Source organism: Bufo bufo, chromosome 2 (genome assembly GCF_905171765.1).
Source record: "Bufo bufo chromosome 2, aBufBuf1.1, whole genome shotgun sequence".
NCBI classification, from domain to species: domain Eukaryota; kingdom Metazoa; phylum Chordata; class Amphibia; order Anura; family Bufonidae; genus Bufo; species Bufo bufo.
The window spans coordinates 766,323,951-766,351,840 of NC_053390.1; the positions used below are offsets into that span (position 1 = coordinate 766,323,951).

The 27,890-nt window shown below is 39.4% G+C and overlaps 1 protein-coding gene across 2 annotated transcripts in view; it reads right to left on the reverse strand.

Moving 5' to 3' along the window:
* The window catches only part of LOC120990317, a 563,944-nt gene that overhangs the window by 29,239 nt on the left and 506,815 nt on the right, over positions 1-27,890 (reverse strand). For both annotated transcript variants that reach the window (XM_040419049.1, XM_040419048.1), the window contains exons 19-21: positions 17,027-17,154; positions 14,466-14,604; positions 7,713-7,792 (exon numbers count right to left, since the gene is read on the reverse strand). In XM_040419049.1, coding sequence (XP_040274983.1) covers positions 7,713-7,792; positions 14,466-14,604; positions 17,027-17,154 — 347 coding nt within the window. The remainder of the gene's footprint in view (positions 1-7,712; positions 7,793-14,465; positions 14,605-17,026; positions 17,155-27,890) is intronic.

The following is a 27,890-nucleotide window of genomic DNA, read 5'->3' on the forward strand; positions in this document are numbered from 1 at the left end:
TTCCTCTTCAGAATCGCGTGTGGTGCACGGCGCCATCTTGGCCTCGCTAGACGCGGCTGGTTTGGAGTTTTTGCGCAGGAATTTCTCCATGTCCAGTTGTCTTGAGCGGATCGGGGTAGCTTCAGCGATGTCCCCCTGCTTTCCTTTGCCGATTTTCCCCATTGCTGATCAGATGGAGTGCTTAATTAGGGGTGAAACAGCCAGTATTCACAAGGAGTTCAGACTTGAGCGGCCATGCAGCAATGCGGTCAGGCTCCGCCCCCTACTATTTCATTTTCTACTATAAGGAGAAACTTAAATCAATTCTATTATCTTATCTATTTATTTATTAATTATTTTATTGACTATTTTAACTTTAGATGCCCTCATATTTAATCATGATGTATTAATTCACAAAAAAACAAAAAAAAATAATACAGTAATTTCAAAATACTTAATAATTAAGCAGTGTGTGCACATGTACTTGTCTGTAGATACCTAATGACAATTACATAATAACACTACAGTGTAGGACTAGTTAGTAGAGAGCAGGTAGTGAGCGCTCAGGTACCAGCCCCCTGCTGATTAGCTGGAGATATATGAGGAAATACACAAAAATCGTGTGACACAGCTGATAGTTTAAGTAATCTTTATTTTTCATTTGTTTGGGAACACTTTTAACCCCTTCCTGACATATGATGTACTATTACATCATGGAAGTCAGTGACTTCCCGCATCTTGGCGTAATAGTACATCATGGTGATCGGGCCGGCACCTGATCGGTGCATGCCCCATCACTGCAGGGGCCCGGCAGTCACTGATAACCGGGCCCTGATGTATCCGCCGGCCTCACTGTGAAAGCCGATGCCGGCGGATTAACCCCTTCTATGCCGCGGTCCGCACTGACCGCAAAATATAAGGGGTTTGCTGCGGGTGAGGGAGCCCATCGGGTCCCGCGCTGCTGTGGGGTGGACCCGATGGGTGACAAGGCAGCCCAATGCCATGCAGAGGCTGCCCAATGCCTTGCATGGCATCGGGACCTGCCTTCTATGAGTGCCCAGGAGATCCAGCCCCAGGTCCTGTCTGCTAGGCAACCTGTTACTGTATTACTCAGTGTAATACACTAAAAGGCAATGCATTACAATACAGATGTATTGTAATGCATTGCAGAGAGGGTCAGACCCTCAAAAGTTGAAGTCCCAGAGTGGGACAGAAATAAAAAAAAAATTTAAAAGTAAAAAAATGCCCCTTTCCACAGATTGTATAATAAAAAAAAGAAGAAGAAACACACATATTAGGTATTGCCGCGTCTGTAACGACCGGCTATATAAATATATCACATGATCCACCCCGTCCGACAAACACCATTAAAAAAAAGCATTTGTCAACTTACATCACAAAAAGTGCAACACCAAGCGATAGAAAAGTTGTATGTCCCACAAAATGGTACCAATAAAACTGTCACCTCAAAAATCGCTTAAAAAAAATAAATAAAATATAGCTCTCAGAAAATGGAGACACTAAAACATCATTTTTTTTGTTTCAAATATGCTATTATCGTGTTAAAATAAAATAAATAAGAAAAGTATATATATTAGGTATCACCACATCCGTAACAACCAGCTCTACAAAAATATATTTTAAAACGTATCTGTTTGGGGGACAAACCCCACACCGCGCAGGAGCTGTGGACGGGCCTTAAACAACAGACCGATGTGTGGTTGGTGCCAGTGAGCCTCAAGCCCGGCATGGTGGTGTGCGATAATGGGCGAAATCTCGTAGCAGCTCTGGGACTAGCCGGTTTGACGCACATCCCTTGCCTGGCGCATGTACTTTTGGTGGTGCAGAGATTCCTTAAAAAATACCCCGATATGTCAGAGCTGCTGCATAAAGTGTGGGCCGTCTGTGCGCGCTTTCGGCGTTCTCACCCTGCTGCTGCTCGCCTGTCAGCGCTGCAGCGTAACTTCGGCCTTCCCACTCACCGCCTTATATGCGATGTGCACACAAGATGGAACTCCACCTTGCACATGCTGGCCAGACTGTGCGAGCAGCAGCAGGCGATAGTGGAGTTTCAGCTGCAGCACGCACGGGTGAGTCGCTCTGCTGAACAGCACCACTTCACCACCAATGACTGGGCCTCCATGCCAGACCCGTGTTCCTTGTTGCGCTGTTTCGAGTACTCCACCAACATGGTCACTGCCGATAACGCCATTCTCAGCGTTACTATCCCACTTCTATGCCTCCTTGAAAAAACGCTGCTAGCGATGATGGAAGAGGATGTGGCACAGGAGGAGGAGGAAGAGGGATCATTTCATAGGGTTTCCGGCCAGTCATTCACAAGTGGCTCCGAGGGTGGGTTCCTGCACCCACAAACTCCAGGTACACAATTGTCCGGCCAGGGCACAGTTCTGGAGGATGACGAGGTGGAGGAGATGGAGGAGGAGGAACCATGTTCACAGCAGGGTGGCACCCAGACCAGCTCATGGCCATCACTGGTGCGTTGTTGGGGGGATACAGAGGACACAGATGATACACCTCCCACAGAGGACAGCTTTTCGTTGCCTCTGGGCAGCCTGGCACACATGAGCAATTACATGCTGCAGTGTCTCCGCAACGACCGACGAGTTGCCCACATTCTAACTTGTGCTGATTTCTGGGTGGCAACTCTGCTGGATCCCCGTTACAAGGACAACGTACCGTCCTTAATTCCCTCACTGGAGTGTGATCGTAAGATGCGCGAGTACAAGCGCATGCTGGTAGACGCGCTGCTGGTGGCATTCCCACCTGACAGCGGGGGCACAGTGGAAGCACAAGGCGAAGGCAGAGGAGGAGGAGGAGGTCGCCAATGCAGCTGGGACACCGCAAGCACCTCAGAAGGCAGGGTTAGCATGGCCAAAATTTGGAAAAGCTTTGTCAGCATGCCACAATAACCAGCACCACCAGCTGATACGAAACGTCTTAGCAGGAGGCAGCATTTCACCAACATGGTGGAGCAGTATATGTGCACACGCCTACAAGTACTGAATGACGGGTCTGCCCCCTTCAACTTCTGGGTCTCCAAATTGGGCACATGGCCTGAGTTTGCCCTTTATGCCTTGGAGGTACTGGCCTGCCCTGCAGCCAGTGTATTATCTGAACGTGTGTTTAGCACGGCAGGGGGCATTATCACAGACAAGCACAGCCGCCTGTCCACAGCCAATGTGGACAAGCTCACGTTCATTAAAATGAACCAGGCATGGATCCCACAGGACTTGTCCGTACCTTGTGAAGAATAGACATGTATACCGGCACTAACCAGCCATTGTTATACTACAGCACAATTGCTCATTCTTGTATTTTGTATATTTCACACTCTTTTGGAGTGTACCCTAATTTAAAAAAATATAAAAAAATAATAACCAAAAGCCAGTGTTGGCTACCTCGTCCTCATCCACCGCTGCTTCCACCTACACCGCTACGTCCAACACCTCCTCAAACTTCTACTCCATATGGACCTCCACCTATTAAATCAAGTTTTTATTTTTTTATTTGTACGTATTTAATTTTATTTCATGTTATTTCACTAATTTGTCTGTTAAATTTTCAGGTGAAATTCACAAATTATTGGGTGTGATATACCTAGTAGACATGTAAAAAAATTCACTAATTTGTCTGTTACATTTTTGGGTGAAATTCACAAATTTTTGGGTGTGATATACCACTGCTATACCTAGTAGACAGGTTAATAAATTTCACAATTTTTTCTGTTACATTCTTGGGTGACATTTTACAATTTTTTCCGTGAATAAACCCCTGCTCTGCATAGGTGACAGGGACCGAAATTTTTAAAAATAATCTGTTCCATTGGTGGGTGACATTAACCCATTTCTGGCGATGAAAAACCCCTGCTCTGCATAGGTGACAGGGACTTAAATTTCTAAAATTCGTCTTTAATTGGCCCTTTCATTCGATCCTTCTGCTTTAATAACTTGTCCCACATTTCCGCTTCATACCATTACAGCCATTGACCTCCCTTGGATGAGGTCTCCCTTTCTCACGCTCCCTCTCCGGCGTGGAACCCTGATTCTCCGATAACCGTGATCAACATGGTAGGTTCAGAAAAGAACATCAAAAGTTGATAGAGAAGATATCCAAATAGATGGTGGACGTCACAGGGACGTGCGATCAGGCAGAAGTTATCTAGAGTCAACAAAGCGGCAGCAGGGCCTCTCCTGGCTAACGTTTCCAAATCCAAAATACCACAGTGACATTCCCTATCATTTTTTATTAATCATTCCAATAACAGGGCATCTTAAGAGTCCTGTATTGTTATTTATCGTCACTACCTCGCCGAGTCGGGAGTGGGTAATTGCTGCGCGCCCCCTTCTTTTCCTTCAATTCTTCCGTTTAAATAGCTTCTCCCACCTTTCCGCTCGATCACAATTAAATTTCATCCATTAATCCCCCTTAGATGTGGTCTCTCTTTCTCACGCTCCCTCTCCGGCGTGGAACCCTGATTCGCCGCTAACCGTGATCAACATGGTAGGCGCAGAAAAGAACATCGAAAGTTGATAGAGCAGATATTAAATTGGATCGTGAACATCACGGGGATGTGCAACATGGTGGGGAAGTAAGTGTGCACACGCCTACATGAACTGACTGACAGGGGTCAGCCCCTGAAACTTCTGGGTCTCCAAATTGGGCACATGGCCTGAGCTTGCCCTTTACCCCTTGGAGGTGCTGGCCTGCCCTGCAGCCAGTGTATTGACTGAACCTTTGTTTAGCACGACTGCAAGGGGTTATCAGAGGTTATATTTCCCAATTTTTTGTGGTGTAGCCTAATTTAAAAAAATAAAAATTTATTTAAATCCAAAAAGCAGTGTAGGCTACCTCCTCCTCCTCCACCGCCGCTTCCACCTACACCGTCACATCCACCGCCTCCTCAACCTCCTACTCCATATGAACCTCGTCCTAGATCACGATTATTATATTTTATTTTTACATATTTTATGTTATTTAAAGTCATTTCCCTATCCACATTTGTTTGCAGAGCACTTGCCATGCTCTTAACCACATTTTGCTGCCATTTGCAGCCCTCTAGCCCTTTCCATGACATTTTTACAGCCATTTTAGTACTCAAAAGTTCAGGTCCCCATTGACTTCAATAGGGTTCGGGGTCAAGTTCGGGTCCCGAACTCGAACTTTTTTGTGAAGTTCGGCCGAACCCGTCGAACCCGAACATCCAGGTGTCCGCTCAACTCTAGTCATGCGAAAACAGTCTCAGAATTGCTTAGATATGTAAAAGCGTTCCCGAGTTATTACCATATAAAGTGGCATGCCAGATTTGCAACATTTGGCAAAGTCTTAGGCCTCTTTCACACTGGCGTGTGCGCCCCATTGACGTATTGCGGACCGTATTTGCGGATCCGCAATACATGGGTGCCGTTCCGTGGGCATTCCGCATCACGGATGCGGACCCATTCACTTGAATGGGTCCACAAATCCGGAGATGCGGAATGGTGCGGAACAGAACCACGGAACGGAACCCTACGGAAGCACTACTGAGTGCTTCCGTGGGGTTTCGTCCCGTACTTCCGTTCTATCCTATCTTGTCCTATCTTTTTGCGGTACGGCCGGATCGCAGACCCATTCATGTGAATGGGTCCGCAATCCGCTGCGGCTGCCCCACGGACTGTGCTCGTGCATTGCGGGCCGGATTTTGCTGGCCACAATATGGCAACGGGGCGCACATGCCAGTGTGAAAGAGGCCTTAAGGTGAAAATTAACTGTGTCTCTAAGGGGTTAATATAGATGTAACTGCCAAATTTCTAAACCACTTGAATTAAAAAATGTGCCTGCATGCACCTGAAAAAAAAGCTATATATTCCATTGCTAATAGGGGTCTCACTTCCACCTAATTTGTTAAGCAAGATTCGTCCCTGGTAACAGAGTTCACTACACACATTCCATCCAGACAGAAATGTGTATATATAAATCTAAATGAAATGAATGGCAACTATTTGGGCAATTTTAACACTTTAAAACTGTTGTTTTGACAATGATGAGCATTAGTGTCGAGTGCGAATATTCTAATCACAAATTTTTATTGCAAATATCGGCACTTTGAGAATTCGCAAAAATCTAGAATATAGTGCTATATCTTCGTAATCGCGAATATTCTAGATTTTTTTATCACTAGATAAACCTATCTTTGTTCACTTATTGTATATAACTTCTCTCTATCCTTATTATGCTATTTATCATCCATACTTTTATTTTACCAATCATTAATAATTAGTATTTTCCTACCTATCATAATTTTTTTTTTTTATAGATGCTATATTATTTTATTTTGAAAATAAATCATTACCTATAACATACAATAGACAACATATAACAGACAATTACACAAAGGCTGTATGCCAAAAGCAAGGTATGTGCAAGCCAATGACCTATCCATAAGACAAGTATAGTCACAGCATACCTTAGAATGACAGCCTTGTGTGCAATGAGACATTCAAGACCAGCTCTCATCTGACAGAGCCAGTTAGCCTCAAAGTTGCTTGATTTGAGTTGGATGGCTTGGGGGACCTGTGCCCCTAGATCATTATCATTAGGATGACAAAAATTGTAAAACATTTTTTTGGGGATGCCAGCTAAAGGTACTTTCACACTAGCCGTTTTCTTTTCCGGCACTGAGTTCTGTCATAGGGGCTCAATACCAGAAAAGAACTGATCAATTTTATCCCCATGCATTCTGAATGGAGATAAATCAGCTCGGAATGCATCAGGATGTCATCAGTTCAGTCACTGAATGGCGTTTTGAATGGAGGACATACCGCCGCATGCCGCGATATTATCTCTGTCCAAAATTCCAGATCAGTTGCCATTAATTTACATTGAAATGTATTAGGGCCGGATCCGTCTTTCCGGTCTGCGCAGACCGGTAAAAAATTTGAAAAAAAAAAAGAAACTGATCCGTTTGTCTGTATGGAGAGACAGATCCGTTCTTACAATGCATTTGTGAGACGGATTCGCTTCCGGATCCATCTACAAATGCTGTCTGTTTGCATGCAGATTGCCTGATCCGGCAGGCAGTTCCGGCGACGGAACTGCGTGCCGGATGACTCTGGTCATATGGGAAAGACATGCAAATAGTGTTTCACCTGGAAAACAAGGCAGATTCTACTAATTTGCATGTCTTTCCCATATGCCAATGTTTATTTAAATGAGCTTACATGACAAAACAGTATAGCAAGGTTATTGAATATAAATGTTAGGACAATTAGAAAACTGAAAATTTTTATGCAGCCCTCCTAAGAAGAGTTAGCTGGCAGACAAATTTTTTTTTTACCATTTTTGTCACCCTAATGATAATGATAATGATCTAGGGGCGCAGGTCCCCCAAGCCATCCAACTCAAATCAAGCAACTTTGAGGCTAACTAGCTCTCAGTCAGATGAGAGCTGGTCTTGAATGTCTCATTGCGCACAAGGTTGTAGTTGTAAGGTATGCTGTGACTATACCTGTCTTATGGTTAAGTCATTGGCTTGCACATACATAGCATTTAGTATATAGCCTTTGTGTAATTGCTTTATAGGTAATGAAAATGCATTGCTGATTTTTGCAGTCTTGAATTTGCAAAATTATTGTGGATATTCAGTTAAAAATTTGTGAAATATTGCAAATTTGAATATTGCCTATGCTGCTCATCACTAATGAGCATTACAAACATCATTTTGCAGACTTTATTACCTCTGTGAATGAAGGCTTTTTACACGATTGATAAATTTTTCCTCCACATCCATTATACATTTTTCTATATTTTCTCTGGTCTACATTTGGAAGACAAAAAAATAAAACATGATTTTTCTTTTCAGTGACATTTTAGCATAACACAAGTTATATTGCTGTTGCTATCTAGCAAAATTACAACAGTCAAATGCCTAATAAACTGATACTCATTAAGGGCAGGTTCAGATTACTGTTACGAATCCCGTTATTGCTTTCCGTTAAAACATAATTATAACAGAAAATAACGGAATTCCTTAGACGGAAACTTTAGAGGCATTCTGTCGACAGGACTATGATGGAACAAAATGGAATGCCTCTAAAGGTTTCCATTTTGAATTCCGTCTTATGATTTGTTTTTTTTTCTGTTGTAACCATGTTATAACCATGTTATAACAGAAAACACTAATGGGATTCATAACGGTGATGTGAACCTGCCCTAACATTGTTATTAGAGAATGGATCATTTCAGATGAGCATAATATGGGTGTGCTTTTTTGCTCCTATTATGCCCTAGTGTTGATCGCGAATATTCTAATCGCGAATTTTTATCACAAATATTGGCACTTCGAGAATTCGCGAATATCTAGAATATAGTGCTATATCTTCGTAATCGTGAATATTCTAGATTATTATTTCATCAGTACCCATGATCCCTCACTGCTTCTTGCTTGTGGGCCAATGAGAAGGCTGCAATATCTTTGACTTTAGGAGTAGTGTTGATCGCAAATTTTCATATCGCGTATTTTACCGATTACCGATTTTCACAATCAAGAAAATAATGACTGGAGATCATGAATTCTCGAATTCGCGAATATATGACGAATATTCACCCAAATATTCACGAATTCGAATATTGCCCCTGCCGCTCATCACTGTTATGCACCCAGCACCCAGACCTCCTGCCATATCTGGACTAGAATTAGATCAATATAGTGCAGTAAATCAGGTTCAGGTAAACTTCAAGAGGTCTAGATGTTGTGTTATGGGCACACAAAAAAAAACCACTCATATTATGCCCATCTGAAAATGGCCAAAGTCAGGAAATGGGTCAGTTTGAAAATCTGTGCAGAAGGCCGCTTGCCCAAATAATTTTGCTTGCTACATCCCCATATATCTTCTATATTTCTGTGTTAAGTAAAATTTTCATTTTTCAGATTACAACTACTGGCTACACATAAATAAATATATGCGTTTCCCTACAGTGTTGCAAATCATGCTTTTTTCGCACCAGGTCACTTTGCACCACAGATCTCAGGATATGGAAGGACACATCTTTATGTTGTTCTGCTGACAGGACTAAGAGAAAACAAATTTACATGCTAAATCGAAAAAAAAAAGAAATAAAAGCTAATGAATCAATCAAGTTTATATATTGCACATCGAGAGTAATGAAAACAGGAACTCCAACAGTAATAAGCCCTTGTAAAGCTATGTTGATGACTGTTGGAAACTTCCTGACATAAAATATCTTTTTAAGTATTTTTTTTATTATGCCAATATAGTATAAATGAGGGAAAATTATGAAAATCGATAAAGCACATCCAAAAAACAATGTCAGAAATGCAACTTTTTTACATCATTCCCCCAAAAAATTGTTATTCAATTATTGCTTGTACTGTAAAATGGTATAAATAAATGCAACTCCTTCCATAAAAACAAGCTCAGTGTTATGGCTTTTCAAATGCTGGGTTCTTAATGGGGTTTTCTGAGATTACTGGCATTTTTAACAGTTATGCTCATATAGTTGCTTACCTCATGTACATCCTCCACATGTTTTTTTTTCTTCTAATTTGCACTCTCCTGACCTGTTTTCATCATGTAAACCAATCACTCAGGTTTATTCAAAACCTATAAGTAGCATTTCTTGTTTCTCTATCCAACCAAACCCATGATGCTCTTGTCCTTTCTGTGCCACAGTTCCAGTATTGCCTCTAACAACACCCAGCGAGTTTATAGCTCCTCTCACCCACCTTGTTACACAGACACTCACCTATTAAGCTTGCTGCACTGATATACCCATGGACATAATATCACAGGAAATAAGAGAGAGCAGCATGGTATATTTACATTTAACTATTTTATTTTTTTTAGCTTTTTTAAAAAAAATTATGTTTTACTTTTTTACTTTGATTTTAAACATACAATCATTTAATTGCTTATACAATATACTGCAACTGGCTAACTACTCATAAGCCATGGTTGCTAATAGAGATGAGCGAAAAGATTCTACAGAATCAATTTGTCCAGTCATGTAATGACTGTGGCACCCAAGTGGTTAAATGACCAGGATCAGAGTTATCTCCAATTCCAATCATTGCAGGTGGGTGTCAGCTATATAACATAGTCAGCACCTGCCGCTTATGGAGCGGGCTCAGCCCATGAGCCTGCTCCATACACTTCTTCTGTAGATGATGTAACTGTACATCAGTTTTTGCAAAGGGCTTAGGCCTGTTTCACACTTGCATTGTTAATTCTGGTATTGAGATCCGGCAGAGGCTCTCAAAACGTAATTTGTTTTGATTTTGCACATCAGGTTACATCCGTTCAGTTAGGATGCAGTTGTGTGAAATCAAAATGGAAAAAAACTGATCTGTCACTAAATACATTAAAAGTCAATGGGTAATGGATGTTTTTTTACGCTCCTTAAAAAACGGATCTGTCACCATTGACTTACATTGTTTTCAGTGACCAATCCGTTTTTTTTCCATTTTTATGACCAGACAAAAAACAGCTTGCAGCGGTTTTGTGTCCGGTCACAAAATGGAATGCTGACGGAATGGAAGACATGCATCCTAAACAGATCTCTTTCCATTTAGAAAGCATGGGGACAAAAAGGATCTGCCGGATCTCAATAACAACGCAGATGTGAAACAGGACTTAAAGGGGTTTTCCAGCCTATATATACTGATCACCTACAGTGTCATGCAAAAGTTTGGGCACCCCTGGTAAAAATTACTGTTACATTTTCAAAATAATACAAAAAGAAAAGGGTCTGAAACAAAAGTTTAGGCACCTTGCATGGTTAGTACCTAGTAGCAGAACCCCATTTGGCAAGTATCATAGTTTGTAAACACTTTTTTTATTTTATTAGCCAGCCAAGAGTCTTTCAACTCTTTTTTGATGGCTTTTCATCCATTCTTCCTTGCAAAGGTCTTCTTATTCTGTGAGATTCCTAGGCCTTGCATGCACTGTTCTTTTGAGGTCCATCTACATGGAAAATGCATTCCATTCCGTTTAGTTGCGTTCCCATACCGTTGTAGTTTGTTTTCTGTCCTGGGATGCGAAGCAAAGCTTCCAATGCAAGTCAATGGGGACAGATCCGTTTTCTCTGCCACAATAGAAAACTGATCTGTCCCCAATGACTTTCAATTGAGTTCATGACGGATCCGTCTTGGCAATGTTAAATATAATACAACCGGATACGTTTATAATGGATGCAGATGGTTGTATTATCAGTAACGGAAGCGTTTTTGCTGAACCCTGCCGGATCCAGCAAAAACGATAGTGTGAAAGTAGCCTTAACTGTTGACAATAACATTAACTGTGATCAGGGGTTCCCAAACTTTGGCATGCCACTGTATATTCAGGATAAATCATCAATATAAGATCACTGGGGGCCTAACACTTGGCACCCCCATCCATCAGCAGATTCGAATTCACAAACAATACAGTGAACATAGACAGAAGCAGAAAGCCCCATCTACTTGGGTTATACTAATAATACTCTTTATTTTTATACTGTAGTGCCAACATATTCTGCAGAGTTCATGTGCAAACAGAGTCATAAATAACATGTCAACAATCAAAACAAGAGGAATGAGGGTCCTCCACACACGAGCTTACAATCTATTATGCGATAGGGGTGAACCAGAAGGTAACAAGTGCTTGTTTTGTACAATAGATATAAAGCTGCATGAGCCCGTCACCAGTTGGTATCTGTAGTGCTTCTGAGTGCATGGGGTATGGATATTTGATGATGGATCAGGTGCAGAAGAATGATGTGGGGGGAGCTGAATGCAGAAGAGTTAGATTAGCGGATGTGGAAGGCCAACCTAAAGAGATGTGTTTTTAGGATGTTCCTAAAACTGTGGATGTTGTGAATTAACATAATAGCTTCGGGTAGGGCATTCTAGAGAAATGGCGCAGCTCGAGAAAAGTCTTGAAGACAGGAGTAAAAGGTTCGGATTATGGTGGATGTTAGTATTCATTAGCTGAACGGAGAGAGCATGAGCAGGATGGTAAAGAGAAATGAGGGAGGAGATTAGGAGCTAGCAGCACCGTGGAGACCTTTGTGGGTGAGAATGAGCAGTTTAAATTGAATCTTATACTTTATGGGCAACCAGTGCAATGACTGGCTCAAGACAGAGGCATTGGGAGATAGCTGTGTGGGCTAATGAGGGAGGAGGACCCTGCCAGTTCAAATCCTGGCAGGGTCAACTCAGCCCTTCATCCTTTCGAGGTTGATAAAATGAGACCCATCAATTGGTGGGTAATAATAACATCTATAACTATTTGGCTGCCGATTTAGTTAATTCTGAGAGCGTGCGCCCAAAGGCGCTATATAAATACTAATTATTATTGGAGTAGAAGTTAAATATATCAGCCTGGCTGCTGCTTTCAGGATAGATTGGACAGGTGAAAGTCTTGTGAGGGTAGAATAATTAGTATTGAGTGACAGTAATCAAGATGGAAATGGATCAGGGCAACAATAAGTTGTTTTTTTCCCCACAGTAAGAAAGGGTAGATTATAGAAATGTTTTTGAGGTGCACGCGGCATTAGCCGGAAAGCGATTAAATATAGGGGGCAAACATAAGGTTAGGAGTTCAGTGGGTAGTTCTACTCAATGATTGATACTCAGCTCTCTCTTTATGTTCAGCTATATGTCGAAGACTATCAATCACTGAGCCTGATCGCCTACTGGACTCCTAGCCCTAGAATGAATAGAGGTTTAAATACAGTATATACATTGCAACTTATATTTAATCTTTTCTCATAAAACTATATATCAATCAGCTCAGCAAATACTACCCTGCACCATGCTTCCTGCAGAATGCATTGCATTTTTAACATGATGGGTTAACATGAAGGGTTGCACGTGACTTCACTGAATAACTTCGGTAGTTGATTTTTAAAGTGGAAAACCACTTTAAAACTTGAAAAGAAGAACTCTGCTTTGTTTCTGACTGGTGGTTTTCCACTATAAAAATCAACTACCAAAATTATTCAACAAAGTCACGTGCGACTTCTCAAAAAAATTACTTTGGCTCATCGGAGCCCATACATTCTAATACTGTATGGAGACGAATCTCTGTACAGTATTATTCAAAAGTTTTGAACAAAGCGACTTCGGATTAAGTATTCGAAGCTTGCTTCACTCAACTCTAATATTTACGCACCATATAAAAGTGACAGCAAAAAAGCCATATGCCACTAACATCAGTGTTATCTATCAATAGGAACACACTGTCTGATAGAAGAAACATATGTTTAAGGGCAGTATTACACTGGTAGATTTAGATGACGATTGTCAGGAAGGAAGTGTTTCTTCCTGACAAGTGTCTGCTCGTCAGTGAAGGAGACTGCTGCAATTACATGCAGCAATCTCCTCCACAGCCCTAAGATGGTCACACACATTACTCTAAAGTTGATTAAAACAGACCAACCAAAAATATAGTTTGTTGGGTTAAAATTGACAGCAAATTATAATTTTATTCAACCAATGACATACTGTCATTATCTGAATGGAATAATGGAATTCACACGTTTTAAATTTTCATCCAAAAGTCGGAAGAAAGAAAGCGATTTCATCCCTTGTCTTACCCTAAGTTCACACCTGAGCGCTTTACAGCGCGTTCAAACGCGCTGTAAAACGCTCAACACATGAAAACCAATGCTTCCCTATGGCCCTGGTTCTCACTTGAGCGTTTTACAGCGCGTTTGAACGCGCTGAAAAACGCCCTACGCTCAAACAAGTTCTTGAGCCTCTTTGGGGCGTTTTGACGCGCGTTTGTGGCCATAGGACACTGCAGTTAATCACACAAACGCGCGTCAAACGCGCGTTTACTATTGCAAAAAACGCGCATAGAAAACGCGCGTAAAACGCGCGACAAAACGCGCGTCTCAGAAACGCTCAGGTGTGAAAGCAGGGTTACTGCAATAGCCAGTAAGGAAATGGCTGAAATGATAGCTCCCCGGATGATTGTTCATTCAATGGTTGTTCAGCCATCAACCTGCTTGTATCTAATGTGTATGGACACCATTATTAGGGGAGAGGTTGGTCCACTGTAAATTTTTTATTACATCCAAAAAACAATCCATATCAGCATATGCTTGTATAAAGGTCAATCGGTGGCATTTTGATGCACTTGCCACCAGCCAAAATAGAAAATGTGCACATGTAAGGACATAAACAGTTTTTGTTAACTACTGAGAATTTAGAGAACCGTACAAAATCTCTGGACTTCGCAGAACAGAGGAGTAAAAATGATTCACAAATTTATTTACTGTATGTATATATTTTTTTTGTTTATTGATTGATTTAAGTATATTTTTTTTAATAGAAAACATACTGTACACTACAATATCAGCTTACTTTACTAATCAAATTTCACAAAATAGCAAAAAAAAAAAATTTGAAGGAGCAATGTATATTAGGAATTAGGGGAGTAATGTATAAAAATTATTTAAAAAGCAAATAACAATTAATACCTCACCTTTATTTTTGCTTCTTTCATGGTGCACTTCTTAAAATTAGGTGTCAAAATGGAATCTTTCAAGCTTTTCTTTTGGCTGTCTTCCATAAATTTTTCCATTGTTTTCTCATTGAACGGACGTTGTTTCTTACCCCGATACCTAAAAGATCATGCATTTCTATCAGTTGCTTTTATAATAATTCTGACCACCCCCAAGATACCTATACATTTAACAATTGTAACAAATACAAAAGATATTTAAAGGGTTAAGGCCAAAAAAAAATAATATACAAACCGGATTCCAAAAAAGTTGGGACACTATACAAATCGTGAATAAAAACTGAATGCAATGATGTGGAGGTGCCAACTTCTAATATTTTATTCAGAATAGAACATAAATCACGGAACAAACGTTTAAACTGAGAAAATGTACCATTTTAAGGGGAAAATATGTTGAATCAGAATTTCATGGTGTCAACAAATCCCAAAAAAGTTGGGACAAGGCCATTTTCATCACTGTGTGGCATCTCCCCTTCTTCTTACAACACTCAACAGACGTCTGGGGACCGAGGAGACCAGTTTCTCAAGTTTAGAAATAGGAATGCTCTCCCATTCTTGTCTAATACAGGCCTCAAACTGTTCAATCGTCTTGGGCCTTCTGCATTGATGGTGCCTTTCCAGACATGCAAGCTGCCCATGCCACACGCACTCATGCAACCCCATACCATCAGAGATGCAGGCTTCTGAACTGAGCGTTGATAACAACTTGGGTTATCCTTGTCCTCTTTGGTCCGGATGACATGGCGTCCCAGATTTCCAAAAAGAACTTCGAATCGTGACTCCTCTGACCACAGAACTGTCTTCCATTTTGCCACACTCCATTTTAAATGATCCCTGGCCCAGTGAAAACGCCTGAGCTTGTGGATCTTGCTTAGAAATGGCTTCTTCTTTGCACTGTAGAGTTTCAGCTGGCAACGGCGGATGGCACGGTGGATTGTGTTCACTGACAATGGTTTCTGGAAGTATTCCTGAGCCCATTCTGTGATTTCCCCTACAGTAGCATTCCTGTTTGTGGTGCAGTGTCGTTTAAAGGGCACGGAGATCACGGGCATCCAGTATGGTTTTACGGCCTTGACCCTTACGCACAGAGATTGTTCCAGATTCTTTGAATCTTCGGATGATGTTATTCACAGTTGATGATGATAGATGCAAAGTCTTTGCAATTTTTCGCTGGGTAACACCTTTCTGATATTGCTCCACTATCTTTTTGCGCAACATTGTGGGAATTGGTGATCCTCTACCCATCTTGGCTTCTGAGAGACACTGCCACTCTGAGAAGCTCTTTTTATACCCAATCATGTTGCCAATTGACTAATTACTGTTAATTGGTCTTCCAGCACTTCGTTATGCTCAAATTTACTTTTTTCAGCCTCTTATTGCTACTTGTCCCAACTTTTTTGGGATTTGTTGACACCGTGAAAATTGGAATCAACGTATTTTTCCTTTAAAATGATACATTTACTCGGATTAAACGTTTGATCTGTCATCTACGTTCTATTACAAATACAATATTGACATTTGCCATCTCCACATCATTGCATTCAGTTTTTATTCACAATTTGTTTAGTGTCCCAACTTTTTTGGAATCCGGTTTGTATATATATATATATATATATATATATATATATATATATACACATACACACACACACTTTTTTTTTCTCTTTAGATATTGCTGTTACAATTTTGATAATGCGGTCCCTGGTGTTCTCTTCATTTCCACTCAGAATTTCCATCTAATGTATCCAGGACTGGTGGTTATACATGCCCAGTAGATCAACACAGAAGTTGTATTCATTCTTGCTATTGTGCAGGCCAGCCAATAAAAATCAGTTCACCAAAAGTGGATTTTTTTTACCTGCTTAAACATAATAGCTCGATGTTCTAAGAGACAAAGAATAGAACTTTCCTGTACAGAACATCCCATAACGGAAACATTTGCACTTGTTCTGTGTTTTTGATTTGCTCCTGGTTTTGGCTCACAATCTTTGATGGAAATCTCTGATCAAACACTGACCAAAGACTTTGTAAAAGCGGCCTATATGCTCTAGGGCTGAACAACATCAATTTCAGTAACGATTAAACAGAAAAAAATATCTAGCAAATATTGTTTTTTGTAACTGAAATCCTTTTGAAAGCAAAAGACTCGCCAAATCATGAATTGCTCCTTGTTAATGAAAAAAATATCTGGCCTTCTAATAGGATCTTTACAGTATACCCACTAACTTTATTCATAAAAATGTTACACTTACCAGAGATACAGTATAGTTACTCTGGGAAGTGCATTCAGCCAATCATTTACCACTTTACTTTTATCTGATTATGCACAAGTTCATACGTTTTTTGATATTTATCACAGAATGTTATCAACAAATCAATCAATAAAATGAATCAGGACCTCAATTTTTTTAAACCAAGCCTAGTTAAGAAAAAATACAACATACAGTAATTACTAAAATGAGGTATACTGGAAAAAAAACGCTTTTTGTTATTTTATTTTTACACTTAGCACCAAAACCTACCATTTCAGTGCATCGTCCAACTGATCTCCAATGGCTTCTTCGACAAAGTCTATGGTAACAGTTTTAGGTCTGCCCATATCATGTAAAATGGTGTTCAGTTCATCAGTGTACTGTTTTATGGCCCTTTTCTGTAAAACACATTTACTGCATGTATTCAAGTTGACAAGTTTTCAATGGAATGAATTTTGTAAAATATTATGGAGGTAGAGACACATTCACTTTCATGAAAAACAAATTAGACACCTTTAAATCTATATGCATGCTTCCATAAAGCATATTCTGCATGGGGCATCATTATGTGTACCTTTTCAACTCATGATATTTAGTAAAATATTACATAGTTATATAAGGAGAAATGTATTCCAAATAGGGATGAGCGAACCCCAGTTCGGGTTCGTACTGAACATTACGGTGTCCGGGTACCCGAACACGGACATTGGCCCCAAAGTCTGTGTTCATTGTGCAAAGTTAAAATAAAGCTTCTTGAAAGGCTTCAGCGCAGCCAATTAACAAGCGTGCAAGCTGTGGGCACTTGGAAGCCATCATAGTCATGCCTAGTATTGGCATGGCTTTGATTGGCCAGCGCACCATGTGACCCTGCATGCATAAATGCCGGATCACGTGGTACGCCACCATTCTGCTCTGACTAATGTAGGGACAGGATGCTGCTGCAGTGAGGGACAGTGTTAGGCTTTTATTTTATTTTTTTATAAGTCTGTGGTCGACCTGTAGGCATTTATGTGACTGCAATACAGCTCCTTTGCACCAGTGACACAGAAATATAATACTTAATTGGGCTGTTACTTCTTCTGTGGTTGACCTAAAGTCATTATTGTGGTTCAAAACTACACATTTTCATCTGTCTGTTATTACAGTTAACCGCTTCAGTACCGAGACACTTCACCTTAAATCCCAGCCAGATTTTTGCAAATCTAACATGCGTCACTTTTTGTGGTAATAACTTTGGAACGCTCTTACTTATCCAAGCCATTCTGAGATTGTTTTCTCATGACACATTGTACTTCATGACAGTCATAAATTTGAGTCAATATATTTCACCTTTATTTATGAAAAAAATCCCAAATTTACCAAAAGTTTTGAAAAATTTTCAATTTTCCAAATTTCTATTTCTCTGCTGTTAAAATAGAAAGCGATACCTCATAAAATATTTATTACTTAACATTCCCCGTACGTCTACTTTATGTTGGCATCATTTTGTAAATGTAATTTTTTTTTTTTTAAGGCCGTTAGAAGGCTTAGAAGTTTAGAAGCAATTTTTAAAATTTAACAAAATTTCCAAAACCATTTTTTTAAGCACCATTTCAGTTCTAAAGTGATAGAGGAGACTTATGTAATAGAACCCACCCAAAAAATGACCCCATTTTAGAAACCACACTGACCCCATTTTAGAAACCACACCCATCAAATTATTCAACACTGATGTTACAAACTTTGTTAACCCTTGAGGTGTTCCACTAGAATGAATTTTTTCTTGCAACACAGCAAGGGTTAACAGCAAAATAAAGCACTATATATATATTACTCTGATTCTGCAGTTTACAGAAATACCCCATATGTGGCGGTAAACTGCTTTATGAGCACGTGGCAGTGGTTAGAAAGAAAGGAGCGCCATATGGATTTTGGAGGCAGATTTTGCTAGAATAGTTTTTAGGCACCATTTTGTATTTGAAGAGACTCTGACGTACCCCTACAGTGGAAACCCTCAAAAAATTACCCCATTTTGGAAACTACACCCCTTAAAGAATATATTAAGGTGGTATGGAGCACTTTGACCCCCTAAGCGTTTTAAGGAATTTGAAAACACTTGGCTATGAAAATGAAAAGTTTCCTTTCTTCCAATAAAATGTTGCTTTAGCCCCAAATTTTTCATTTTCACAAGAGGTAACAGGAGAAAAAACACCCCATAATTTGTTACCCACTTTGTACTGAATACGGCAACACCCCATATGTGGTGGTAAACTGCTGTGGGGGCACATGGCACGATTCAGAACGAAAGGAGCGCCACATGGCTTTTTCAGCGCAAATTATTGTGATGGATTGGTTTACAGGAGCCCTCGTTTTTTATTTTTTAAGTGATTGTCTTATGTGGGGGCTAATTTTTTGCAGGATGATATGATGTTTTCATTGGTACCATTTTGGGGTTCATAAAACTTTTTGATCTCTTGGTATTAAACTTTTTGTGAGGCAAGGCAAAAAAAAGGCTGTTTTTTTTACTGCTTTCACCTGAGGGGGCATATAATGTGATATTTTTATAGAGCAGGTTATTACGGAAGCGGCAATACCCAATGTGTCTATTATTTTTATTTTTGTTAAGTTTTACACAGTGAAAGCCTTTTTGAACAGAATAAAATTTTGTTTTTGTGTTGCCATTTTCTGAGAGCCATATGTTTGTTTTTTGGGTGATTGTCTTAGGTAGGGTCTAACTTTTTGCAGGTTGAGATGACGGTTTAATTGGTACCATTTTGGGGTACATAAGACTTTTTGATCGCTTGGTATTACATTTTTTGTGAGGCAAGGTGACCAAAAATGGCTGCTTTGGCACTGTTTTTATTTTTATTTTTTACGGCGTTTACCTGACAAAGTGGATCATGTGATATTTTTATAGAGCCAGTCGATACGGATGTGGCAATACCTAATATTTCTACTTTTCTCTTTTTCCCTATTTTTTTATAATTTTTTTTAAACTATTTTGGGAAAAGGACGCTTTTTTTTTTTACTTGAAACTTACATTTTTTATTTTGTAAAACTTAATTTTTGTAACTTTTTTTATTTTTTGTCCCACTGTGGGACTTCAACTATTGGGGGCCTGATCCCCTTTACAATGCATTACAATACATCTGTGTTGTTGGGGGAGGAGCTTTTGTGGGAGTGTGTGTATATATAGCCACATAGTATTAGCTTGCCTAATTTTAGCTTGCTGCATTTTCAAAGTGCTGCTTTCATAAGTGCATTGGAGATATTCAGGAGGTAATCTGGAGGTGGATACAATCTAAAAAAGTAAGATTTGTTTGTTTTAAATCTTTCCCCTCTTTAAAATGGCAGGCCTGGTTCTGTGCAGGAATTGTTGTGCTTTTATTTCAGGTTCCACTCTTCGGAGGTTTGGATGCTGTCTGATCTGTAGACAGCTCTCCATAATGCAGCAGGAAATAATGGGTAAGGAACAATCATCTTTCATGCCTAAAGTATGCAAGACTGCAGCCAAAGACAAAAATAATTAGGTGATGACTGATAGTAAGCAGCTGTTGGTGGGCGATTCTATCATAAGAGGTGTGAAGTTTGAGGAAAATGGTGTTGTGAGATGTCTCCCTGGTGCTACCACTAGGAGGGATAGACGATGTATCCTTAATATTGTTAGGCAAGCAAAGCAGGAAAGGGAGGTGGATGTTATTGTCCATCTTGGGACAAATGATCTGGCTTGCAATGAGGTTTCAAAGGTGAAGGAAGCTTTTCACACACTTGGAAATAATATACGGGAGATTGCATCAACTGTTTCATTCTCTGCAGTTTTGCCTGTGCATAACCTTCAGCATGACAGGAAGATGCACATTAAGGAATTAGTCTGCCCCCCGGAACAATGCCAGAAGATGCCAGTAGCACATAGGTTAACAAATGAGAAGCTCAGAGTCTTGTCTACAAATGCTCGCAGTTTAGGGAATAAGATCAATGAGTCTATAATGGCATCTGAGAATATAGATTTAGTGGCTGTTACTGAGACATGATTCAATGGGAGTAATGAATGGGATATAACAATACCAGGGTTCTCTCTATATAGGAAAGACAGAGAAGGCAAGAAAGGGGGAGGGGTGGCCCTGTATGTGAAAGATAGCATAAAATCGAATTTAATACAAGTTAGCGAGACCAATTTAGAGTCAGTTTGGGTTACCTTGCAGCTTGATAATCATAAGGTAACTCGTGTAGGTGTGATATATAGACCACCTAGCCAAGTCAAAGAATTAGATGATCTACTAGTTGAGGAAATAGCAAAAATGAAATTGAAAGGGGAAGTTATCATTATGGGAGACTTTGATCTTCCTGATGTAAACTGGAAAACCAAAATAGTTAGTTCTGCCAGGAGTACAGATATTCTAAATTCCCTACTGGGATTATCTCTACAGCAAGTAGTTGAGGAGCCAACCCGGAAGGAGGCCATTTTAGATTTAGTATTCACAAATGGGAATTGGTATCTAATATTACTGTAGGGGAAAGCTTGGGATCTAGTGATCACCAGTGTGGTTTACTTTAAGTACAGTGACTGAGTCACACCACACAAAAACAAAAGTTTTAGATTTTAGAAAAAACTGACTTTTCTAAAATTAGATTAGTGGTATACGAGTCCCTATCAGATTGGAACAGTTTCAATGGAGTCCAGGAGAAATGGGACTACTTAAAAGTGGCACTATTGAAGGCAACAGATAATTGCATTAGGCTTGTCAGTAACAGCAACAAAAGGAAGAGACCACTGTGGTACTCAACAGAAGTGGCCAAAATCATTAAAAACAAAAAGATAGCATTTAGTAATTATAAAAAAAAAAAACAGGATGACAGGCAAATTTATAAGATAAGGCAGAGAGAGGCCAAACAAGTTATATGAGCTTCTAAAGCACAGGCAGAAGAGAAATGAGCTCAGTCAGTAAAAAAAGCCGGAAATTAATGGAAACCATACTTAAGGAAAGGATTGTGGAACATCTAAAATCCCATAGATTGAAAGATGAAAAACAGCATGGGTTTACTTCAGGGAGATCAAACTAATCTTATTGATTTTTTTGATTGGGTGACTAAAATTATAGATGGCGGAGGTGCAGTAGACATCACTTATCTAGACTTTAGTAAGGCTTTTTATACTGTCCCACATAGAAGACTTATCAATAAATTGCAGTCTTTGTGCTTGGACTCCCATATTGTTGAATGGATTAGGCAGTGGCTGAGGGACAGACAACAGAGGGTTGTAGTCAATGGAGTATATTCAGACCATGGTCTTGTTACTAGTGGGGTACCTCAGGGATTTATTCTGGGACCCATATTGTTTAATATCTTTATCAGCGAAATTGCAAAAGGCCTCGATGGTAAGGTGTGTCTTTTTTCTGATGACACAAAGATTTGTAACAGGGTTGATGTTCCTGGAGGGATACACCAAATGGAAAAGGATTTAGGAAAACTAGATGAATGGTCAAAAATCTGGCAACTAAAATTGAATGTTGATAAGTGCAAGATAATGCACCTGGGGCGTAAAAACCCAAGAGCAGAATATAAAATCAGTGATACAGTCCTAACCTCAGTATCTGAGGAAAGGGATTTAGGGGTCATTATTTCAGAAGACTTAAAGGTAGGCAGACAATGTCATAGAGCAGCAGGAAATGCTAGCGGAATGCTTGGGTGTATAGGGAGAGGCATTACCAGTATAAAGAGGGAGGTGCTCATGCCGCTATACAGAGCACTAGTGAGACCTCATTTGGAGTATTGAGACAATATCTCCAGAAGGATATTGATACTTTGGAGAGAGTTCAGAGAAGAGCTACTAAACTAGTACATGTCTAAAAAATCAAGAGGGGGTCCCAGCTTCCAAAAAAGATAATGTTCTTTATTCCAATGACACACAGAATTAAAAAATCCAACATAGCAAACAGGTCTACGTATTTCCGATACTCTAATACAGATCCTTATTCATGTTTGTCATGATTAAGGGTCTGTATTAGAGTATCAGAAACGCCTAGACCTGTTTGATATGTTGGATTGTTAAATTCTGTGTGTCATTGGAATAAAGAACATTATCTTTTTTGGAAGCTGGATCCCCCTCTTTTTGTTTTATACAGTCTTCTACTTGGTGCCTTTTCCAAGCACAGTCCTTGCTTCCATTACATGATATATCAGGTGAGCGCAGCCTTTTGTATTTTTTAAACTAGTACATGGATTGCAGGATAAGACTTACCAGGAAAGATTAAAGGACCTTAACATGTATAGCTTGGAAGAAAAACGAGACAGAGGGGATATGATAGAAACTTTTAAATACATAAAGGGAATCAACAAGGTAAAAGAGGAGAGAATATTTAAAAGAAGAAAAACTGCTACAAGAGGACATAGTTTTAAATTAGAGGGGCAAAGTTTTAAAAGTAATATCAGGAAGTATTACTTTACTGAGAGAGTAGTGGATGCATGGAATAGCCTTCCTGCAGAAGTGGTATCTGCAAATACAGTGAAGGAGTTTAAGCATGCATAGGATAAGCATAAAGCCATCCTTCATATAAGATAGGGCCAGGGGCTATTCATAGTATTCAGTATATTGGGCAGACTACATGGGTCAAATGGTTCTTATCTGCCGACACATTCTATGTTTCTATGGGTCTTAGATTAGGTAATGCAAAAAAAATAAAAATAAAATTATGTTTAATAAAAAGTGATTTTATGATATAAAAGTGGTAGAACATGAAAAAACAATATAAATTTCGTATCGCCATAACCATATAAACCGACAGAATAAATCCTTATTCACACGTCAGTGTTTTGGTCAGTCATTTCCATTAGTGGTTGTAAGCCAAATCCAGGACTGGAACCTACACAGAGATAAGGTATAAAGGAAAGATCTGCTCCTGTTCTGTGTGTAGAGCCACACCTGGTTTTGGCTCATAATCACTGGTGGAAAACATTGACTGAACACTGACTGTGTCAATAAGGAATAACAATACCATATCAAATATACCACATTGAGAACCCCATAAAAAAAAAACAAAAAAAAAAAAACACTGACAGAATTGCAATTTTTGCCCACTTCACCTCCTGAAAAAAAAAAAAAATGAACAAAAAGCCATATGTAACAAAAAATGGTACCAATAAAAACTACAGCCCATCTTGCAAAAAAGAAGACCTTAAACAGCTCAGTCAACAAAAAATAAAAAAGTTATGGTCCTTAAAATCTAGTTCCGCAAATTCCATGTTAGAAAATGCAGATGTTTCTCTTTTCCTTTTGAACTCTGCTGTCTGCACATACAGAAATGTACGAACACATATGGGGTGTTGCTGAGTTCAGGAGAAAATGGGTAACAAATTATGCAGTGCATTTTCTCCTGTTATCCCTTGTGGAAGTGAAAAATTTGGGCCAAAAGCGACTTTTTCTTGTAAAAAATGTAATTTTTCATTTTCACAGCCAAGTGTTTCTAAATTCTATGAAATGCCTGTGAGGTCAAAGTGTACTTTCACTTTTTGGGGGTTTCTACTGTAGGAGTGCCTTAGTGTGCCTTTAAATGTGACACGACACTCAAAAACCATTGCAACAAAATCTGCTTTCCAAACCCCATATGTTGCTTTTTTTCCTTCTCAGACCTGCCGTGTGCCCACACTGTTAATGACTACATATGGGGTGTTTTTGTAAACTGCAGAATCAGGGTAATAAATATTGAGATTTATTTTGCTGTTAACCCTTGCTGTGTCATGGGAAAAATATGATTACAATTAAAAATCTGCACAAAAACTGAAAGTTTTTAATTTCACCTCCATTTTCTTTTATTTATTGTGGAACAACTAAAAGGTTACCCTAGTTTGTGAAACCAGTTTTGAATAATTTGAGGAGTGTATAGTAGTTTCTAAAATGCAGTTATTTATGTGTGGTTTCTATTATGTAAGGACCTTATAGTGACTTTAGAACTAAATTGCTCCTTGAAAAAGTCGGTTTTGAATATTTTATAGAAAATTAGAAAAATTACTTCTAACGTCCTAAAAAGTAAAATGTAATTTTCAAAATGATGCCAACATAAAAGACATATAGAGAATGTTAAGTAATAACTATTTAATGAGGTATCACTATCTGTCTGTAATGCACAGAAATTGAAATTTTGAAAATTGCCATTTTTTAAAAATTTTCGGTACATTTTGGATTTTTTTATAATATAAAGGTAAAACATATTGACCCAAATTTACCGCTAACATCAAGTAGAAGATGTCATGAGAAAACAATGTCAGAATGGCTTGGATATGTAAAAGCATTCTAAAGTTATTAGCATGTAAATTGACACATGTCAGATTTGCAAAATTAGGCTTGGTCACAAAGGTGAAAAATAGCTTGGTCATAAAGGGGTTAAAGATGAAACCGAATCGGAGGAATTATGTAAATTGATGAGGTCATAATAAGTCTTTATCATAACTATAGTCAGACTACTGGATATTCTAGATAAGGGAGAGGGGCGGAACTGGTGACAAAGTAAGGGTAGGTTTTCTTCGGCAAGAAGAGATTTCTTCAGGGCTGTAGTTATAAGCTCTGTATTATGCCTTGTGAGGTATAGCCACCTACTTAAGTGAATGGCCTGGTAGAAGATAAAAATATCTCCCATATGTACCAAAAAACACCCTGCTTCATCTGCTAAATAAGCAGGTTACATGTTATATTGTTACTTTTTATTACATTTTTTGGTAGAAGTAAAGTGACCAAAACAGGTAAATTGACCAGTTGTAACAGAGATTTTTTTTTTTTAATAAAACTTTGTTTCATTCTTCATTTTACCACTTAATAGTCCAACAAAAGGATATTGACATGTGATTCTCTGAATGCTCACATAATACACTGTATTACTTATATAGTGCAGTGTATTATACTGTCAGTAGGAAACTAGCAGGCAGTCTAGCAGGCAGTGCCTTTCAGAGATACCCTTGGCTGACAGAGGGAGCACCCTCCCTCTGAAACCATGTAGATTCTCTGGTTGCTATTGACCACAGCATCTAAGGGGGTTAAACAGCTGGGTTCAGCAGTTCTGCCGATCCAGGCAGCTATAGCAGGAGTCTAACTGTCATAAGGCAGCTAAGCTTCTGCTCTTCCCTGCATGGGAAACCCCTGCAGCACTGAGACTAGGCCACCACACTATTTTATCTTGCATTGTTGAAGGAATTTGTCATAGAGGTTCCTAACTGAACCTCCATTTCACATGTGTACTGTACATACTGATGTTGCAAAATAGCAATTTTTTCACACCTGAATCATAGCCTATGCTACAGCCTAAAACTGTTATTGCAGACTTAAAGAGAATCTATCACAATGATGAACTGTAGGCCTGCTGTCTGTGAGTGCAAAGACCCCTTTTTTTGCTGCAATTACTGCAATTCTGTTGGAATCAAATTTATGCTTATTTTATATATTACCATGCTACTGAGATGCTCAGAGCACCAAGGTGGTGGCCTAGCCCACTGGAACACAGCTTCGCCTCCTCTGTTGCCACTCCCTCTGGTTTCACTGTTCCAGTGCATGACTGTGATATGCCGTGCATGCACCAGCAATTGTATGATCGATGTCTGATGATCTTATTCGGCTGTCCCCGGTCTGAGATCTGAACTGTACATGTTCAGGTTTATTTTTAATATAGTGTAGGGAAAAGGATGTGAAGCATTTTTTAAATATACTTTGAGCAATGTGTTACTAGAAAAGAGTGTAAAGGGTCTCCTTTGCAGTCTCCTTAACCCCTTCCCGACATATCACATAATAGTACGTCATGGCGGCAGGTGCGTTCCCACATTTTGACGTACTATTATGTCATGGTAATCGGGCGGGCCCTAGAGCGGTCTGCGCCAGATCACTGCAGGGGCCCGGCAGTCCCTGATAGCCGGGCCCCTGCTGTATCTGCCGGCATCGCTGTACGAGCCGATGCCGGCGGATTAACCCCTTCTATGCCACGATCAGCGCTGACCCCGGCATAGAAGGTAAATGCGGCGGGTGAGGGAGCCCATCGAGTCCCCGCTCTGCTGTGGTGGGGACCCAATGGGTGAGAAGGTAACCTCATGCCATGCAGAGGCTGCCCAGTGCCTTGCACGGCATCGGGATCTGCCTTCTACGGGTGCCGAGGAGATCCAGCCTGGGGCTGGGTCTCCTAGGCAACCTGTTAGTGTATTACTCTGTGTAATACACTAAAAGGCACTGCATTACAATACAGATGTATTGTAATGCATTGCAGAGGGGATCAGACTCCCAAAGGTTAAAGTCCCAGAGTGAAACAGAAATAAAGTTTTAAAAAAAAAGTAAAAAAAAAATCGTTTTTAATTAAAAAAAAATTACTTTTCAAGTAAAAAAAGAAAAAAACGCCCCTTTCCCCTGATTTTATATTAAAAATTTGAAGAAAAAAAACCACACATATAAGGCATTTCCAAATCCATAACGACGGTCTCTATAAATATATCACATGATCCGCCCCGTTCGATAAACACCGTAAAAAAATAAAATAAAAACTGTTTAAAAAAATGCCATTTTTGTCACCTTACATTACAAAAAGTGCAACACCAAGCAATCAAAAGGAATATGCCTTTCAAAATGGTACCAATCAAACTGTCACCTCATCCCGCAAAAAAAGAGCCCCTTTATAAGACAATCACCCAAAAAATAAAAAAAACTATAGCTCTCAGAACATGGAGACACTAAAACATCATTTTTTTGGTTTCAAAAATGCAATTATTGTGTTAAAGTGAAATATTAGATATTGCCGCGTCAATAACAACCAGCTCTATAAAAATATCACATGACTTAACCCCTCAGGTGAACACAGTAAAAAAATTAAAAAATTAAAACAGTGCCAGAAAAAAACATTTTTTGTCACCTTACATCACAAACATTGCAACACTAAGCGATCAAAAAGGCGTATGCCCCCAAAATAGTATCAATCATACAGTCACATCATCCAGCAAAAAAGGAGACTCTAGCTAAGACAATCGTCTCAGACAATTGAGACACTAAAATATGATTTTTTTTGCTTCAAAATTTTTTTGTGTTAAAGTGAAATAAATTTAAAAAAGTTGACTTATTAGTTATCGCCATGTATGTAACAACCTGCTCTATAAAAACATCACATGACCTAACTCCTCAGGTGAACACCGTAAA